This window comes from Petaurus breviceps, unplaced genomic scaffold (assembly GCF_028583685.1).
Source record: "Petaurus breviceps papuanus isolate PSGF00001 unplaced genomic scaffold, PetGlider_PUasm1.0 689, whole genome shotgun sequence".
NCBI classification, from domain to species: domain Eukaryota; kingdom Metazoa; phylum Chordata; class Mammalia; order Diprotodontia; family Petauridae; genus Petaurus; species Petaurus breviceps.
In genome coordinates this window covers 10,987,661-11,006,698 of record NW_027186458.1, presented here as the reverse complement: position 1 = coordinate 11,006,698, position 19,038 = coordinate 10,987,661, and the positions used below count along the sequence as shown (strand labels likewise).

Sequence of the window (19,038 nt, the reverse complement as noted above, 5' to 3'; positions counted from 1 at the left end):
TCTCTCTCTCTCTCTCTCTCTCTCTCTCTCTCTCTCTCTCTTTCTCTTTCTCTCTCAGTGGTTTCAATCAGTCTCTTAGAACTCATTAACTCACCTTTCACTTTAAAGCTAACAGCTTATCTTATTCCCCTATAAAATTAATAGTCCTGATTTCAACATCCCTTTGACTCCAAAGAGTTACATGAGTTTCTTTCTACTTTATGAGTTTTACTATCGTATCCTAAACCAGTCGTATGCAAATGAGCCAAGGGACCGTTCTGATCATTCTATGTTCTCAATACAGTCCATAATTTTATTCTGGGCCTTTGAAACTGCTTCCTCACGCTCACATTTTTTTCCAGTTTTTTAATAATAGATTATTCTCTGCCTCTTTAAAGCATAAAATCTTCACATACATATTAGTGATCACCCTATATTTTATATAAGGTGATTTATGCCACTACATTTATGCTCAGTTTATTTTCTGTTTCAACTGCTTATATCTCATCTGACAACCATGTTCCTTCACAAAAAATATTTTAGCAATTTTTATTTAAACCAAAGTTATTTTCCTACTTCTTTTAGACATCAAAATGTTCAACTACGACAAAAGCAATATCTTATTTTCTTTACTAGTCTATGTAGCTCTTTTCTTTACACAAAATCACTTTTAATGTTTTAATGTTCAGGATGTGAAAAGGATATGATATATACATAAAGAATGAATAAAAAGTCATGTTGTGGGTGGAGAATATTTACAACTAGAGAGATCAAGAAGTGTCACTTGTAGGAGCTGTCACCTGTTCTTTAAAGAAAGTCAGAGAACTCTACAATGCAGAAGTTAGCAGGCACACTGGTGGGATATGGAATGGCATATATGAGTAACAGGAAATAGGGCAGGTTAGTTGGAAATGGAGGATATAATGAAGAGAAATGTGATAGCAGTGCAGAAAGATAGGTTGGATTCATAAGGTTAAACAGAGATTATATTTTATCCTAAAGGAAGTAGGGAATGTTAGAAGATTCTTGAACAAGAGAGTGACGTAGTCAGACCTGTGCTTCAGGAATACTGCTTTGCAGTTGTGTAGAGGGTGGCTTGGAGAAGAGGTAGCCAAAGGGAGACCAGGTAGGGGACTTTTTGCAATATTCCAGGGTGTTGACACTTAAAATGGCAAGAAGGAGACAGACCAAAGAGCTGTTGTGGAAAGGCAGCTGATTAGAGGGAGGAGATGAGGGGCAGTGAAGAGCCAAGAAGGATTGTTGTTCATTACAATCGTCTGCATTGATCTTGTATCTCTCCACCTCCTGGTGGAACACAGGAACAGGACAGACTGTGCCTTGGCCCTGAAGTCCTTTCCCTCTTCCATTTCCGAATCTCTAACTCCCTGAGGGGCTGAGTTCACACTCCCCCTCTTGTTGATTCTCTTCCGTTGAAATTACTCATTAATGGCCTGTATTTTCTAAAGCCTTATCTGCATGATGCGTTTTTCCACTGGGAGAATCTAAATTATCCAAAGGCAAGGGGCTTTGCTTTTTATCCTTGTATCTCCAGCACCTAGGACAGTACTCCGCCCATAATGGGTGATTAACAAATGCTTACTGAATTTAACTGAAACACAGAAAGGACATCAGACAATTCTTGTGTAGTTTTGAAGGGAAGACTGAGGAAGCAGCTTGGATTGGTCTGAGTCTTGCCACTGATGCCAATCCCCCACTCGGCCCACCCATTCCCAAAGAGTTTTAATAGAGCCACCTTGGAGAATTGCCACGATAACACACACTAGGCCAGTAAGGAACAGTTCTTGGGGCACATTTTTGGAAGGATATTGACTACATGGACCAGGTCCAGAGGAGGGCAAGTAGGACGATGAAAGCCATAGAGACAATGCCATATGAGAATCAGTGGAAAGAACTGGGACTGTTCAGCCTCCAGAAGAAAAGATGTGGGGCCAGGTATGTGCTTGGGGACAACTGTCTTAGTGTTTTTGAAGGGCTGTTATGTGGAATTAATTCAGTTCAGGAAATCCTTATTTAGCTTTTTCTGTATGGAAGGCACATCAAGCTAAGGATACAAGAACACAAGAGAATTACCTAGAAGGACATTGTGGCAAAAGCCTTTCATTACGAGCACTCTGGCCTAATTAAATATTACAAACCATCCTCCTTGGACAGATTGACCCTCTAATAAGAGGGATGAGACGTGGGCAGGGGCTAAGGCATGAACTTAGACCAAGGACAAGGTGAATGGTATCTTAATTTCTGTTTTATTCTTTCTCCTTCCATTCTTGGGCTGTTTCTTGTTGCTAGGTTTCCAACTCCTAAACTTCTTCATGGATATAGATAAGTGACCCATATGCAAGGGCATTCACGAATTCTATGCCATCCAGTTACACCCGTTTTTCCTTTCTTTACAATCTCATCAGCTGGAATGTACAAAGATCCCAAAATTTCTATTTTAAGAGTGGAGACATCAAAAGACCCTTAGTCTGCCCAAAAACTAAATATTGGAAAATGATGCATTTGTAAAGCAGGTGCTAACTCCCCCAATCTGACATCCTAAGTTGTAAAGACCCAGATGCTTTACCATCCTGTACATGGATTCATCACAGACTTGGAGGAAAATTGACGGCAGGCACCTTGCAAGACTCTCTCTTTTTATAATTCACCAGCAGTAGGCTATGCTACATACCCCAATAAACCTCTTACATGTGTAGGTCGTGAGGGTTATGTTGACCTTTCACACCCTGGGAAGGATGTGGGCTATTGATCACCTCTGACTTACAAAGCATTTGCTATTAAAGTATTGGGAGATTGTGCAGGAGAGAATGATCAATGACCTCTCTAGCCTCTCATTCATCCCCTTTGAACCCATCCAGGTCAGGTGGCAACAGGCAGTGTCTTCTCTAAATCTGACATCTTTCTCCCTCTGGTCTCCAACTGGAACTTTCACCTGAGGTGCTATCCTTTCCTCCTAGAAAGAACAGGGGCTCTTCCATTCCTGTTTTAGCTTAAAACTTAAGATTCTGCTTTATCAGTGAAGGTGGGAGGTCCTTTACAATCTCCGACCACAGGCTAGGATAAAAAGAAACCTTTAATTGCTTCCTCCTGCCCCTCTTCTCCTTCAGGAGAGTTCCCAGTGTCCTGGCTGGGCACAGCTTTTCTTTCCAGAAGAGGAGTCTTAGACTCCAGGAAACAAGGTCTTTTGGAACAGACTAACCAACTACATAGACCCAAAGGCCTAAATGCTCACCTTTGAAACTTTCCCATCTGCAGATCAAGGGCAGCTTCTCTGTCCCAAGATCCTATCTGACTTGGAGTTAGACAGTTTGCTTTAATTTCCATTGCTTCCTGATCATCAAACTGTGCCCCTTCACGGGGTCCCTTTCAAGAAAGCACACATTTCCTCATCTCCATGTGCCCTTTAAGATTCTTTGAGTCTCCCGCACAAATACAGGAGGGTGGGGTTAAGAAGCCTGTGTGGGGCTTTCCTTTCCTTCTCAAGCTTTCTCTCCAAGTGCTCCCCTCGGTAACGTCTGCATGGACAGCACAAGCTGGCTGCAGTGATTGGAGCTTCCCTTTGTAGACACTAAGTATGCAGAGCCCAGCTTTGGGAGCTGGAGGGAGACCAGCCCCAGTACTTCTGCCCTAGAGCTTACAGCCCAGCAGAGCAGACACAGACAGAAATGATGACAATACTCAGCAATACTTGTCAAATGTTACATAGGTGCAAAACTCAGCTCTGTGAAGTCATGTGTGGGGAGAACAAGTGAGGACAAGGACAAGCATGTCTTTGACCAGACCTCAATCGATATGAAGAAGAGATGCAGGATTTGCTCCCCCACCCCAAGGAGACTGAAGGACTTAAGATCAAAAGGACACACGCAAAAATTCTCATCAGCTGCTTCCAATTTTGAGTCATCCACATGGGGAAGTAAATAAAAAAGCATTTGTTGAGAGGATTTCTGTGAACGTGTGGTTGGATTTCTATGGCATGAGACACAATTCTGCACTGAATGGAATTTCCTTAGATCCTTGCCAAGTACCAAGAGAGGAACTTGCCCTAGGGGTCACTATCCCTGTTCTGCAAGGCCAAGTTCATAGCCTGATAAATGAAGTGGTTTGTCCAACACCCCACAGTTAACTCATGGCATAACTTTGGGGGGGGGAGGGCGTGGAGACCATGGCCGCTCTTGCCCCATGAGAATTTTGTGCTGTTGCTTTTGCTTTTAGTTCTTAGACCTTTGTACTGGATCTGTGTACTTAGCTCCTGTACCAGACTGGAGCTTTGGGAGGGTACTTTGTGCAATGCCTAAAGTTTATATTCCTCTACCAACTCGCCATGACACCCTGAGTCTCATATCTTTGCTTATTACAGTTTCTATCTAACCCCACAACCTCATTTTCTTTGGGTGGGTGGACTTTGCCAATAGGTGCAGAGTTCTCAATCGAGGCCATAGCTTTTACATGAATGAATTAAAAAAAAACATGAAGAACTATGCCAACAGCCAATTTAGGCTATAGACAGAGTAATGCTGCCTACATCTGAAAAGCATTCATGAATGTCCCTTAGATAACCAGAGCCTTAAGTTCATTTAAAATATGAATTTTTATGTAATGGGGTGATGAGAGAAGCCCTGAGGCACCTCCCATGGAGCTGGAAACAAGTGTCTAGAGTCCAAATAGCCAAGTGAAGAGTTTTCCCCAGAGTCTGGCTCCACTCTCTTTTGGGTTGGGCCCCCTGAGGACTAAACACAATTGATGAGTTCCAAGCAGGGGCCCCTTTGTGGGAAGAGTGGGGGTTAACATTCAAAAATTCATTTATATATTAATTTCCAGATATCTCTAGATGAAGCATGGAGTGAAAAGAACCCCAAAACTGAATGGTGAAGACCTAGGTTCAAATCCTGACTTTGCTACTTTCTACCTAAGTACCCTTGGCCAAGTCCCTTCCCATCACTAGTCTTTGAGTTCTTCATCTGTAAAATAAAAGAGTTGGGTAGGATCACGGATAAAGGTAGAGGACCTTGAAGACCAGCCAGTCTCACTGCATCATTTTCCAGATGAGGAAACTGGGGCTCAGAAATGGTCAGTGTCTTGCCCATGGTCATATAGCTAGAGGCAGAATTTGAACTCAGGTCTTCTTGACTTTCCTTGTACCCTGCAGTGCTTCCTCTCTGACCCAAGACCTTTATTCTGGAGTATGGCTCTCTTATTTCCCTAGATTCACCATAATTAAAGAAATATACTATATTGGAAATGACACTGAAATCGGGGTGAGAGATCCTGTGTAGAACAATGGCCCTGGAACCCAGTGCCTGTGTGACACTGGACAAATCTCTAGTTCTTTCAAGGTGGAAAAGAAATGATGATATCCTGACTGGAGTGTTAAACCCAAAGCTGGGTCAGGCTCCAGTCCTGCTTTGCCAATGAACTAGTCATCATTTACTAAGCACTCATAGGTGCCAGGTCCTTGCTGTGCTGGACACTGCAGATTTACAACAAAAATGCCACAGTCCATGCCCATCCTCAAGGAGCCTTTATGCTATGGGGGCAGGGGAGGCAGCACCCTCACATGTCAATAAATCCAAGGTATGCCCAGTGTAAATTCAAAGCAAGTACAGAAAAGTGTCTAGGAGTTGGGGGATCAAGAAGGATCATTTGAAGATGGTGTTTGAGTTGGGACCTTAGGTAGGACCTGGGGATTCCAAAAGGCAAAGAGGGAGGGGATGTGGGTTCCAGGCATGCAGAGGAGCATCCTGTACAAAGGGGAAGGGCTGAGTGGAGGCTCATGTACAATAATCCTGCAAAGGGGGATGAGTCAGATTGTGGAGGGCTTTAAATGACCAACAGAGAAGTCTACAATTTAAGCCTAGAGTCAATATAGAATTGCGGAGTTTATTGAGAAAGGATTCGGCATCATCAATCCTGCGCTTTAGGAAGTTGCTGACAGCTAAGTGGAGGATAAATTGGAGTGGGGAGAGTCCTGGGGCAGGAAGAATACCTGTGGCAACAATACAGGCAGGAGTGATAAGAGCCTGCACCCAGGGGTGCCTGTGTGACTGGGGAAAGGAGACACATAGGGAGAGGCTGGGGAGGGGCAAGCAAGATTTGGCCACAGGTTGGATATGGAAGGGGGTGGTGATGAATGAGAAAGAGAAGCAAAAAATGACTGAGATTGTACACACGGGGGCCAGAGGGATGGTCCTGCCCTCTAGAGGGATAGGAACATCAGAGGAGGAGGAAATTTGGGGTAAAAGATACATTTTACTTTGAAGATGCTGAGTTTGAATCCAATGGGACCAAAAGCTCAGGGAGAAGAGGGTGGCCAGCACTGACAAATGCTCCAGAGGCCAAGGGTGGGGGCATCTGTGTGACCCTGAGCAATGTCTTCCTCCCAGCGGTGGGGCTCAGCTTCCTCTTCTAGAGACAGAGGGCTGGACTGTCATCTGTGGGGTACTTTGGAGCCCCAGGGCCCATAAACTTACACCAAGATGTTTGCCAGCCACAAGGGGAGAGACAGAGAAAAGCAATGAGGCTGGAGAAGGTCCTGTAGATTATAAAATCACATGTGAAACCCAGCCCTAGCACACCCACAAACAAAAGCACTTCCCCTTCTCCTCGTTCCATTTTAGAGGCTTTGAAGGCACAGAAGTAATTCTCTTAAGCCATCATGGAACCTTCTAGAATGAGAGGCTTTCTGGGCAATGTACTTGGAAAAGCCTGCGAGTAAAAAGCTGGGTCATCAAACAAATACAAATTCAAAGGGAAAGTGATACAACATATCTTGCTGGAATCTGTCCCGAGTGAGGATGTCCCTTCAGGGGCACCTCATTATTGGCCCTGGAATGGTCAGGGCCCTGGGCTTGGACTCAGGAGGACCTGGTTTCAAATTCTGCCTCAGATACTTGCTAGCTATAATTTCCTGTGCCCCAGTTTCCTCATCTGTATGATGAAGAGGGTGGTCTTGATGACCTCCAGGGCCCTTTCCAACTTTAAATCTTTGGGACTCTGAATTACAGATTTCATAATTCATAGACTGTAGCAATAGCTGGCTTGTGATGGAGCACATCTGCTGGGAAAGGCCTTTATCAAGGTTCGTCCTGAAGTGCAGAATGGAGGCTAGTAGAAATGAAACAGAAGGAGAAGTCATGAAGTTCAAAGGTCAGCCCCTGAGTAACATGTGTCAGGTGCCCATGGGAGACCAGTGGCTCCGGCATGCTCCAGCCTCTTGAGCATGTGTTTTGTCCTTCAGCTCTCCAGATGCTCACTTTATGGGGCTGACCTCTGTTGATGGCTTCTGCTCTCTGAGCTGCACCTTTTCTAGTCTCTCTCTTGATTTATGACTATACTCAACAGCTGCTCAATCTAGCCCTGATTGGTGATCTGGCCACACTTGCATTGCCTTATCTATCACAAAATCTGAGCTTATTCTTTTGAATCTCTTTTTTCTTCCATGCCTTTTGTTTGGTTTCATTTTCAGTCTGATTTAATAATTAAAATGCTGACATAATACCAAGATATTCTATTGATGAAATCGGGGTCTGAATTCAAATAGATTAAAAAGCTTCTCATTGAAACTTCCTCCTAAAGCCCAAATGAAGAATTTGGGGGCTTTGCTGATGAGGGTATTGGGAATCTACCAGTTATTAAGTAAGTTCAATCAATTTGTGCGCCTAGTCAGAATAATGTTAGTTCCATAGACTGTTTTTGAAAAAAAAAACACAAAATCAAGGCATTCCTTATCTTTCTCCCATTTGTGAAGTTTAAGGGAATCTCTTTTGCATTTCCTTCATCCCTAAAAAACTACCCAAGGTTCAAGATATGATATAAATTTGCATCCACTCTTAACCATAGCTGATGAACCCCTACCAATGTGTTCATTTTTATTAGTCGGACAAAGGTTGTAATTAATTCAAAGTAAAGGCATTTAATGAAGTATCAATACAATATTATCACCATAAATGTGACACACACTCTCCTACACACTAGTGGGAAGAGTAGAAATGAATAGGGATTTGGGGTAGAAGAAACCTATGTGGCCAGTAAATACACATAGTGGGACAAAAGTGGGGCTTTTCTATGGTTAGCACATGCACACGCATGTGCACAAAGACACATACACATATCTTTGTTTTGATGTGGAATGACATCTCTACTGCTCCCTGATGGGCATGGTACTATGCTTCAACTTTTCCATGTTGTTCATCTCTTTCTCCCAGATTCTTTTTAATGCAGTTTGTAGTCTTCAGCTAAAGTCTTCACATAAGAGAAAGAATTCTCTCTGTGCCAAGCACAGAAGTTAAGAATCAGCTCTTATAGTGAGAAGACCCTTATGTACCCATTCACTAGAATATAGCAAAGAAATTTTCTATTAAAAAAAAGTCTGTCCATTCTCAGAATCTTAGCACTGTCCTAATCTCTCTTTGAACACAAATCAACTAGCCAACTTAGGTCCCTCAAACATTTTAGACCTTCTCCCTTTCTAGCAAGATCAACACCCTCAAGTCAAGCCCCTGTCTGACGTAGAGTTAGAAAATTCCCTTTAACTCTAGTTAAATCCAAAATGGATTGTTAATCTGAATCCCCCCCCCTCAATTAGGCATAGGAGGAACTGCATTCTGAGAATTAGCATTATATGGTTCTGAAGCATTGCATCTTCTCTCAATACCTTACCCCTCCCCAAATTCTTCAAGTTCACCATACCATGAACAAAAACCAAATAGGGAGTATCATTATAAGGTTATCCTTTTCTTCTTCTTCTTTTTTTTTTTTTGCTTTTAACTTGTAAATGTGTCTGATAACAAATTTCTCAGGCTTTTAGCAATTTTTTTAGTTCCTGCTTCTTCATTTTCCCTTTCTTTTTCCCTTCCCTCCCCTCCCTTCTCCTCTCCTCCCCTTCCTTCCTTCCTTCCTTCTTTCCTTCCTTCCTTCCTTCCTTCCTTCCTTCCTTCCTTCCTTCCTTCCTCCTCTGCATTTCTGTTTTTCATTTTGACTTTCTTTATTCCTCTCTCTCCCTCTCTTCCTCCTTCCCTCTTATTCTTCAGCATGTCCAATTGGAATATTACTTCCTCAACTAGCTCTGATCTTGTCAAAGGGAAATATCACAAGGGGAATGCTCAACATAATTTCATAATTTTGGTCACTATACATATTTGCTTGAAGTATCTGGACAATCCAAGAAAATATTTTTTGTTCTTTTCAAGTGATCTGGATAATTGTCTTAATACATTTCCTTTCTTACTACAGAACTTAATCCTGGAGCCAGTAATACCAACACTCAAGAAAACACCAGCTAAGGGTGCCAGTTTCTTGCCCAAGACTGTGCTATATCCCAAATAGTCTGCAGTTGTTTCTGTTCATGTTACTTGTTTTCTGATCGTGTTACTTGTGAATCATCAGACTTGCATTTACTGTTTGTCCACAGTTGGGAGGGTCTGTGCCATGTCATAGGTACATGTAGTGGAAAGACATTAATCCCCTCCCTCTGCTGCTGTTATCAAGCCAACCAAAAGTACCTTAAAGCCTCTCTGCAGGGATTCAGCCTCCCTCCCTCTGATACATGCAAACCTCCTTGTCTCTTTGTTCCCAGAAGATTAATGGGCAATTATATAACAAAACTACTGAAAGTAGAAAGCATGGCTAACGAAGGAAATGCCAGATCTCTTGGGTTATGCCTGTACATTTCAGAAAACAGATGCCACTACCTGTCTTTAAAATCATACATGGATGTGTTAATATCAGTTCAGAACTTTGAAACAGAACCCATAGCTTGAGGCCAGATATCCCTTTTCCTTCCAGGATAATAATTATCAAGCTCTTCCTTTTTGTACCATTAACAAAACTATTAAACTGAGATGATTTTAGAGTATGATACTCTTTTAGTGACAAGGGATTTTTATTATTTCCAAAATGTGTTGATACAGTGGTTGGTATACCTTTTCATGTCAAGGTAAGAGGATGGCAGCAGTTACCAGCAGACAAAACTAGCTCAGGGTGGCACTGGGGAAGTGGGGGAGTGTTTCCCAGCAACGTATATAAAGCTGAATTAGAAGGTCAAGGGTTAGAGCTGGCAAGGCAGAATCAAGAGAGGGGAGATACTAGGTATGAGACATTAACAAAGCCGAGGCCAGACCTTGTAACAAGGAAGGTGTTAGGGGAGTAGGAGGTGAGAGGCAGAGGCAGAGGCAGAGAGCTGTGTCAAGCATCATGTAAGGTGGAGCTGAGCTCTATGGAAACCATGAGTGCAGAAACCAGAGTGGGTCCCTGGTCTGGCTCATTAACTGCTGGACTCAGCATGGGAGCAGGAAGAGGCATCTTGGACTCAGAGCCATGGGTATCAGGAATGTCCCCAGATCAGAGAAGTGGCTTCTGCTTGTTAGGGCCCAGTCTCCTGATGTTGGGGAAAAATATATCTTGTAGAATGTGTCATGTCCCCTCACACTCCAAAGTAAAATGAAAAAGTTCAAACTTTGGCAGTAAATGTGGCCAAAACATCCTCTCCAGTGGGTGCCATTTAGGGCATCCATCAAGCCTAATGTGCAGATGCATGTAGGGGAGAGGGGAAGAGCTTGGAATTCCAGCCCTTGGCTTGGTTCCAGTGACAAGCTCTCTAACTGGGCCTCCTTCTCATTAGCTGGAAAGTAAGTGCTCTGAGTAACATGCTCATTTGTGAGATGGGGGTGGCCCCTTCCCCTTCTAAAGTATGACCCTAGGGCCACCATTTTCCCATTCTATGAGGAACTAGGGAGCACAGTGGAAAGAATGCTGGGCCTGGAGTTGGGAAGACCTGAGTTCAAATGTGACCTTAGACACTTCCTAGCCATGGGACCCTGGGCAATTAATTTTACCACTGTCTGCCTCATTTTCCTCATCTGTAAAATGAGGATAATAATGAGCCCTATCTCCCAGGGTTATTGTGAAGTAACATTTGTAGAGCACTTGGCAGGCACTATATAAATGTTAGCTTTATTATTGCTATGTGATGATGATGATGGCTGGATGTCAGTCACTGCTTCCTTTTCTCCAGCCTCTCCTCACATCCACAGGAAATCCTAGGGCAGAAGGCCCCAGTCAGTCAGTCAGTCAACAAGCCTTTAATGGGTGCCTACTATGTTCAAGGCAAGACACAATCCACCAGGAGGGATTCCGAAGGCCACAGCTAAAGAATGTCTTCTGGGCCTCCTGAAATCCCCCTGCTGTGGAGCAGGACTCCTGACATGGGAGAGGGGAAAACTTTCTCTTTCTCCTTTTGGTCTGGGAATGTCCTACTTTCTGGGGTAGTAATTTCCTGGGAGCTGATGACTGGGAGGGCTGAAGTTGCAGAGGTCATTGAGGAGCTCACACTCCCCTCAGTGAAAGAACTGATCATGTTTACTCATCATTCTATAAGGAGCTTCCAGGGAGCATTTCTAGGAACTGAATTTTAAAATACAGTGAAAATGGACAATTTTCCTTCAAGCTGGGTCAAGCTGCCTCATGCTTTGAATTTCTTCCAGTCACCCTGTTTTCAGAGAACACTTGCTGATGTGATGGACTTGGATGAGGTTCAGTGACAGAGGTTGGGGAGAATTTGCCTAAAGTCCCCATCATGGCTTAGTCAATGCCAGAGGTGATTGCAGTGAAGAAACCCAAGCCAAATCCAGACCCTGACAGATACTTACAGAATCGCCGATCCCCCTTTTCACCTTTTTGTCCTTTTGGGCCAGGAAAACCTTTAAAAGAAATTCATATTAGCTTTAGAGGAATGAGGATGGTGAGGTTAAGGGGGGATTTCAAGTGGGAAGGTCCTTATAAAGCCACCAGAAGGACCCAAATCAAGGGCAGACCCTCAGAGCCCCCCAGGGTGTGGGGGGCAACTGAGGAGCAGACGAAATGGGTTTCCCCTCTGCCCCACAGGGCCAGCCTTCCCTCCTCTTGTGATTTCCCACCTGGCTGCAGATGGGACCCAGAGCCCCAAGCCTGTCCCCTGCCTTCTGCTACTCAGATGCTCTGTCCCTAGACATGGTTAATATTAGGGAGGCAGCATGGCATTGGGTCGAGGTCTGGACTTGGAGGCAGCTGTGTGGCCCCAGGCAAATCACTTAACCCCTTGGACCTCAGTTTCTCTGTCTATACAATGGGCCTAATAGCTGAGATACTAATCTCACAGGGTTGTTGAGATCATGTTTGTGAAAGGCATCACAAACTTTAAAGGTTCTACATGAATGTCCACTATTATTTTATGGGTTAGACTGTTACACAAAGCAGTGAGTAGAACTCTGGGTCTGGAGTAGCTGTGGGACCTACTTGACCTTTTTCTGCCTCAGTTTCCTCATCAGTAAAATGGAGATAATAGTAAAAAGAGGTTGTTCTGGGGATCACAAGAAATGACAAATATAAAGAGCTCTGCAAATCTTAAAGCATGGCATGAATGCTGTTGTTATAATTACCATCATTGAAAGTAGCACCGGATATGACAGGATAGAAATCCTTTGTGAAATGTAGGCAAAATGACTAACTTGTAACAAACTATTAATGTTTTGGAAGGGTTGACGGCTCCTCTTTTTGGAGTCAATGCTAGGATCAGTTATTCCCAATTATTTTGATAGGCTCCCATACAAGGGATCATACTCAAGTGTTTAAACAGTAAATCAGAATGCTTTCAAGTCTTTTCTTTGAAATGTTGTAGTTATTGGGGTTGTTTTAATATGGTGTTTACCAACAGTATGTATTAACAATTTTAATATCAAGTGAAATATTCTATAAACAATGTATATTGCACCTGCTTGTAAAAAGAAAATGGAATGCACAAAGACACTTTATTATTCTGGGAACTGAACTGAAAAGTGTATGAGAACACATGAAATTGCACCTAAAGTTTTGTAATTAACTGATGATTATAAAGCTGAAAAGCTAAATTGGTTGGACTTGAATGAATGTACTTGGTGTGGTCTTAGCTACTTTGATTTAAATGTCTAAATTATGTCTGCTTAAAAATGTGTTTGACTGTAATTCATGCTGTTGGGCTTTGGGGGCCATTAATTGACTTCAGGGGTTGTTGATATGTGACTTGTGTTCATTATTTTACAGAATCATCTATACCAGTTTTATAATTTAAGTGCTATTTGGATAATCTTAATAACTATATATTTGGTACACTATTAAAAATTTTCAGTGATGCCCTTGGAAAAAGAAAGAAAGTAGCGCCGGCCTCCACATCCCCATCCTCCTGGGCCTGGGCCTGACTGCAGGCTCAATGGAGAGTCTGCCCCTTTGGCTAGGCCTTCTGTACTGGGCAGAGCAAGGAATAACGGGGCAAGGACACACGAGGCTGATGTTGCCTAATTTTGACTTTGTTCAATTAGTCAGAATGTGTGTCACAGAAGGTCTGGACAGAGTGCTGGGAGGAGAATGGGTTTTTGAGCCAGAGGACCTGTTCAAATTATGGGATCATAGATTCAAAGCTGAAAGTGGCCCTAGAGGTAATTAGGTCCAACCTCATTTCACAGACAAGGAAACTGAGACGAAGGGTTCAGTGAGTGATTCCCTGAGCCACACAGCTGTCAAACTCAGGTCCGCATGATTCTCATGGTGTCTAACATTCTACCCACTGAGTTACCTAGAGGCCTCCAAACTTCCTGCATGACCTTGGGGAAACCTCTCTAGGCTTTAGAGGGGTGGCACTCAAAAGCTCCCTTTGGCTTGAAGTTTGATGTTCTGCGGGAAAAGGGGCTTGGGCAAACAGCTTCTACTGTTGAGGGAGAGTTGGGTGCCTCCAAGGCTGGATTTTCATAACTCGTCTTTTCCTTTCCACAACATCCCAGTGGATTCAGGAAGGGAATGTGGACAGAAGAGATCAGTGGACTGACCCAGAGCAGCCCTGATGCAGAATGCTAAGTGATGCCAGCTTGACCAGAAGTCTCTGGGGGCTTGTCCTTGGTCCTGCTTCTGGGAGCATTCATGTCAATAACTTGGAGAAAGACTGAAATAGCTTAGCTGATTTTCTAGGTGGCTAGGCCATTCGGTGGTGGAGTGAATAGAGTTAGGAAGGCCTGAGTTCAAACCTTGCCTCAGACACTTCCTTGTTATGTAACCCTGGCAAGTCACTTGAGCTCTGTAAGCCTCAGTCTTCTCCTCTCTAGATGAGGAGGATAATCATGGTACATGCCTTGAAAAGATGCTTCAAGGATCAAAGAAGGTTCTACCTGGAAAGTACTTTGTAGGCCTTAGAGCACTATGTTCCTGTTGACTCTGATCATTATGGACTCGAGACTGGGAGAGAGAGTAACTGATTTTCCTAATCAGAGTTCAAAAAGGTGCTCAGAGAAAAAGCTGGAAGTTGATAGAGATAAAGGGTAAGGCCCTCGGTTACTGTCATTATTGTTGTTTTTAAGATCAGTTTCTAAATACAAGATGTGGAAAAAAGGGCTAGGGAGTCAGTCGTCTAGGGGTTTCATGGCCTGCAAGCTGCATGTATTTCAATGAGAGTGGGTCTGACCCCCCAAGTCAAGGTGATCTTGTTCAGCAACGTCCAACTCTTTGTGACTCCACAGACCGTACTGTCCATGAGGTTTTCTTGACAAAGATACCGGAGTGGTTTGCCATTCCCTTCTCCAATAGATTAAGGCAGGAAGAGGCTAAGTGACTTGCCCAGGGTCACACAGCTAGTAAGTGTCTGAGGTCAGATTTGAACTCAAGTCTTCCAGACTCCAGGCCATCGCTCCATCTACTGAGCCACCTAGTTGCCTCCTTATGATTCATTGAGATAGGCTCTGTGACCTCAGGTGAATCATTTTGTCATTTGTAGATTCAGTATCCTCAACTAGAAAAATGGGAATAATAATCCTTACCCCTTCCATCCCTTTAAAAACTTGTAAGTTCCCTAGGACATGACTCTCACCAGGATGAGTGACCACTACCCTCCCCTGATTTGTGCCCAAACCAACACTCCAGTTGCTTTTTCTCTCCACCCATCTCCTCCCCTCGTTCTTCCCACTAACTCCCACATTATGTCCCATGTTTCTATGTGGCGACTGCACAATCATGGTACCTTGTCTTCCAACGATCCCTGGGACTCCAGCATTGCCTTTACTCCCTTGGGGGCCAGTCAATCCCCTGTCACCTTTTAGACCTGGAAGACCTGAGGAACCCAAGGCAGAAAAAGAAAGGGACCCAAGGTCAGTAATTTGTCCTGCAGGGGTCAAAGAATTCCACGGCAACTCCAGGGGATGGAGGTAGGAAGGCACGCATTTCCAAAAGCTAACATGTCACGCAGTTATAAGATGTGACTGGGGCATAGTCACTATGCGTACAAGTGGGAAGAAGTCAAGGGCATAACCCCTGACCCCAATTGTCTTTCCAGACTCCTTGGACATTGCTCTTAGGGGCACAGAGTTTCACTGAGTAAAGTGAGCTTGTGCTGCTTGGACTCAGATGTTTCAGTCCAAGATAAGGAAAGACTTTCTAATCATTAAGAGATGTCCAGAAATAGAAGGGGCTGCTTTGGGGATCTGTGGAATAGAGTTAATGGCAAGACTTTTCTGGATGATGTCTTTCAGTTAGAAATATAGCTAAGACTTCTCACCCCCCAGATCCTTGATGAGGTTTCCAGACATTATAACCCTATTTATTGGCTTTTTAAGCTGAATGCTAGGAAGGTCAGGCAGGTGCCAAACTCATACTTTTCACTTTAAAAAAGTATTTTTCTGACAAAACCCAGACTAGTCAATACATTGATTAAGGGAGAGCCTTAAAAAGGAGAAAATAAAGGATAGAATCCCAGCAGATTAAACAGACAATTTTGGTTATATAAAGTTGAAAAATTTTGCACAAACAAAATCAATGCAGTTAAAATTAGAAGGAAAAGTTAACTGGGAAAAAATCGTTCAGCGTTTATTTTTTATAAATATCTACTATGCAAGACATATAAGGAATTAGTACATATATGTAAGAAGATCCAAAACATCAAAGGATATGAACAGACAGTTCTCAGAATAAGAAAGGTAAGCTCCCAACCACAATATTAAACAATTTTCCAAGTCACTAGTTATTAGAGAAATTAAAATTAAAATGATTCTGTAGTTCCAACTCATAGCCTTTTCCCACCCAGGTGTATTCCTCTGGTCTTCATCATGCCCCTGCACTAAATCTCCCGCCCCCTTCCATCCCTCTCTCCAGTAGCCCCCCTTTGCAGCTTCCTTTTATATTCTGTCTTTTCCCATTAGTTTGTCAGTTTCTCTAGGGAGAGGATTGTTTTTTCCCTTCTTTATATTCCTGGTGCCTAACACAGTAGGTGATTAATAAATGCTAGCTATTAACAATAATAAATATTTATTACTTGTCAGTGATAACCAAAAGAACAATTGTTAGAAGGGATGTGGGAAAACAGGTATACTAATACAGTACATTGTTGATGAAGCAGAGAAGCAATCCAATCATTCTTGGAACAGTTTGGAACTATATCCAAAAATGTACTTACTAACTATGTATCCCCATTTAACCCATCATTCTCAGTATTAGAGTGATACTCCAAAGAAATCAAGGACAGAAGGAAAAGACCTACATATCAAAAATACATATAACCATTTTATTATAAAAAATAACTAGAAACTAAAAGGGGGGCCCCTGAATTGGGGAAGAGCTGAAAAAATAATGACAAATGGGATTTTCTTGTCCCATAAAAAGACAAAAAGGATGGATTCAGAAGGATCTTCACCTTGAACAAAGTGAAATGAGAAGAAATAAGAGAACAATTTGTACAGTGACTATGATTCTGAGCTTGAACTCTTTAGGGAAGGAAGAAGGTCAGTAGATAACCCACCAAGACTTGCTCAGGTGAGAGTGTGAGTCTTTAAAAGGAGGAAAGGCTGTTTAGTGAAAGTGGCAGAGGGAGAGTGTGGAAGTAACATGGAGGGCAAGGTGGCATTCTGACTATTACACAGTGACCATGAGTCAGGGGTTATGAGAGAAGGTATATCCAGTAATGGAAAGGATAGCAAGAGAGGCCATGTCATCAGGAGGGAACCATGTCTCAATGAGGGTGAGAAGATGAAAGAGGGTTGAAAAAGAGTTTTAAGATGAAAATAAATGTATTCTTTATGTAGCAGCCATTCCAAATGGAAAAGTGCAAAGGAAGACCAAAGTAGGACATTGATAGAGATTGGGGGTGGGTGGAAGGTTGAGATGAATAGGAGTAAGTGAGTGGGCAGCTGGGGATGGGAAATGGGATTTGTACATTCGTAACCGAACCTTCAGAATCATTGGGGTGAGGTGAATATAGAGCAATATAGAGGAATGGGAACATGTTAACCATTAAGGAATGAGTACTGGCAGAGTGTGAGTGGATGGAGAGGTCCAGTGAGGGAGGGGGGTGATTGTGTTTCCCCCCTTTGATGAGTTGGTGATTTTTGTCACCTGGGAGGCCTGAGGAGACCCATAGGACAGGAAGCAGGAGAAGCTCTTCACAAGAGCCTGGCTAGGAGGTGAGGGTACCTTTTCTGCCCTGAAGAAAGCCCCAGAGATGAGGGTCTTTCCTGCCTTCAGTGCAGCCTGGTGCTGGACATGTTCCTATAGCAGGACTTGATAGAAACCAATGGATGCCTAAAGAAGTCAGTTTGGCAGGAATGTAGATTGTATGAAGGAGAATAACTTGTGATTAGCCTGGGAAGATATGTTGGAGCCAGATTTTGATGAGATTTAAATGCCAGACACAGACACATTTGCTTTAGTGTAAAAACAGTAGGGAGCCACTGAAGTAGAAGACTGATGTGGCCACACCTCTACTTTAGAAATTTTAATTTGTCAGAGATTTGGAAGGTGTGATGGAGGAGGGAGTTATTAGAAGCAAGAGGAAAAGTTGAGACTATTGCCACAGCCCAGGTGAAGGAAGATTGGTGGCCTGACCCAGGTGGAACCTTTGTAAGTGGAAAAAAGAAGAGGGATGCAAGAGGTAGGAAGGAGGCACAATTGACAATGCTTGGCAACTAGCTGGATGTGGAAGGTGAAAGATCAAAGAACTGGGAATGGCTCCAAAGGCATGAACTCAGGAAACTAGGAGAATGATGGATCCCTTAACAGAAACAAGAAGGAGAGGAGCAAAGGTGGTTTTAGGGGGAAAGAAAGTAAGTTTTGGGTGAGTGCAGAGTTTGAGATACCTAAGGGACATTCAGGGGGAGCTGTCCAGCAGTCAGTCAGCAATGTGAGACTGGAGTTATTGTAAGCCAGGGAGGCTTCAATCAACCTTCAACACTCTCCCCACACCCCAACTGAGACCAGGGATGGAACAGATCTGGGGCAGCTAGAATTACCTTTTCCCCCAGGGGGACAGATCTGAGACCCAGCATTGGCTCCTTTGGGAAAAACAAGCAGGTAAACTCTAAAACTTTGGTGGGAGCTTTGAAGACCCCAGAGAACTTCTGTGCCCATTGCGTTTGTGATCCCATTTGAATACAAGCTCCTTGAGGGTAGGATCTGTATTACTGTTATTTTTGTATCTCCCAGTAGTATCTCCAACCCTAAATGCTTTCCTTACATTTGGCAGGAACTAGAAAAATGTCTGTTGGGGCGGCTAGGTGGCGCAGTGAGTAAGAGCGCCGGCCTCAGATACTTAACAGCCACACAAAAATAACTGGCTGTGTAACCTTGGGCAAGTTACTTAACCCCAATTTCTTTCAAAAAAAAAGAAAAGAAAAATTTCTATCAAATTGATTTCTGAATCACTCTAATGGGTGTTGAGATGAGCTCCTGAATACTCAGAGTGGTTTGGATTCTCCCAAAGCATATCTCCCCCTATATATAAACATATTGTAAATGTATGCACATGTATACACGTGCTCAAAAGCTTTTCCAACTCTCCTCCAAACCCACACCAGCTTAGGACGGTGTAAATAACAATAAATCTGTAGTTAAAAGACTTGCATTTGAATCTCAGTTCTGCTCTGTGTGACCTTAGGGAATCATTTCAGCTCTCTAGTCCTCAGTTTCTCCGTTTGTAAAATTCAAGGACTTAATAATACCTAAAGTTCCTTTCATCTCAAGATTCTGTCACCCAAGACCTCAGGGAGATGCTGGGGTTGCCCATAA

The 19,038-nt window shown here is 43.2% G+C and overlaps 1 protein-coding gene across 1 annotated transcript in view; it reads right to left on the bottom strand.

The window, feature by feature from the left end:
- Nucleotides 1–19,038, bottom strand: part of MSR1 (macrophage scavenger receptor 1) — a 50,691-nt gene that overhangs the window by 16,765 nt on the left and 14,888 nt on the right. Inside the window, exons 7-8 of the mRNA XM_069104843.1 lie at nucleotides 15,008–15,097; nucleotides 11,640–11,690 (exon numbers count right to left, since the gene is read on the bottom strand). Of these exons, the coding sequence (XP_068960944.1) occupies nucleotides 11,640–11,690; nucleotides 15,008–15,097 (141 nt within the window). The remainder of the gene's footprint in view (nucleotides 1–11,639; nucleotides 11,691–15,007; nucleotides 15,098–19,038) is intronic.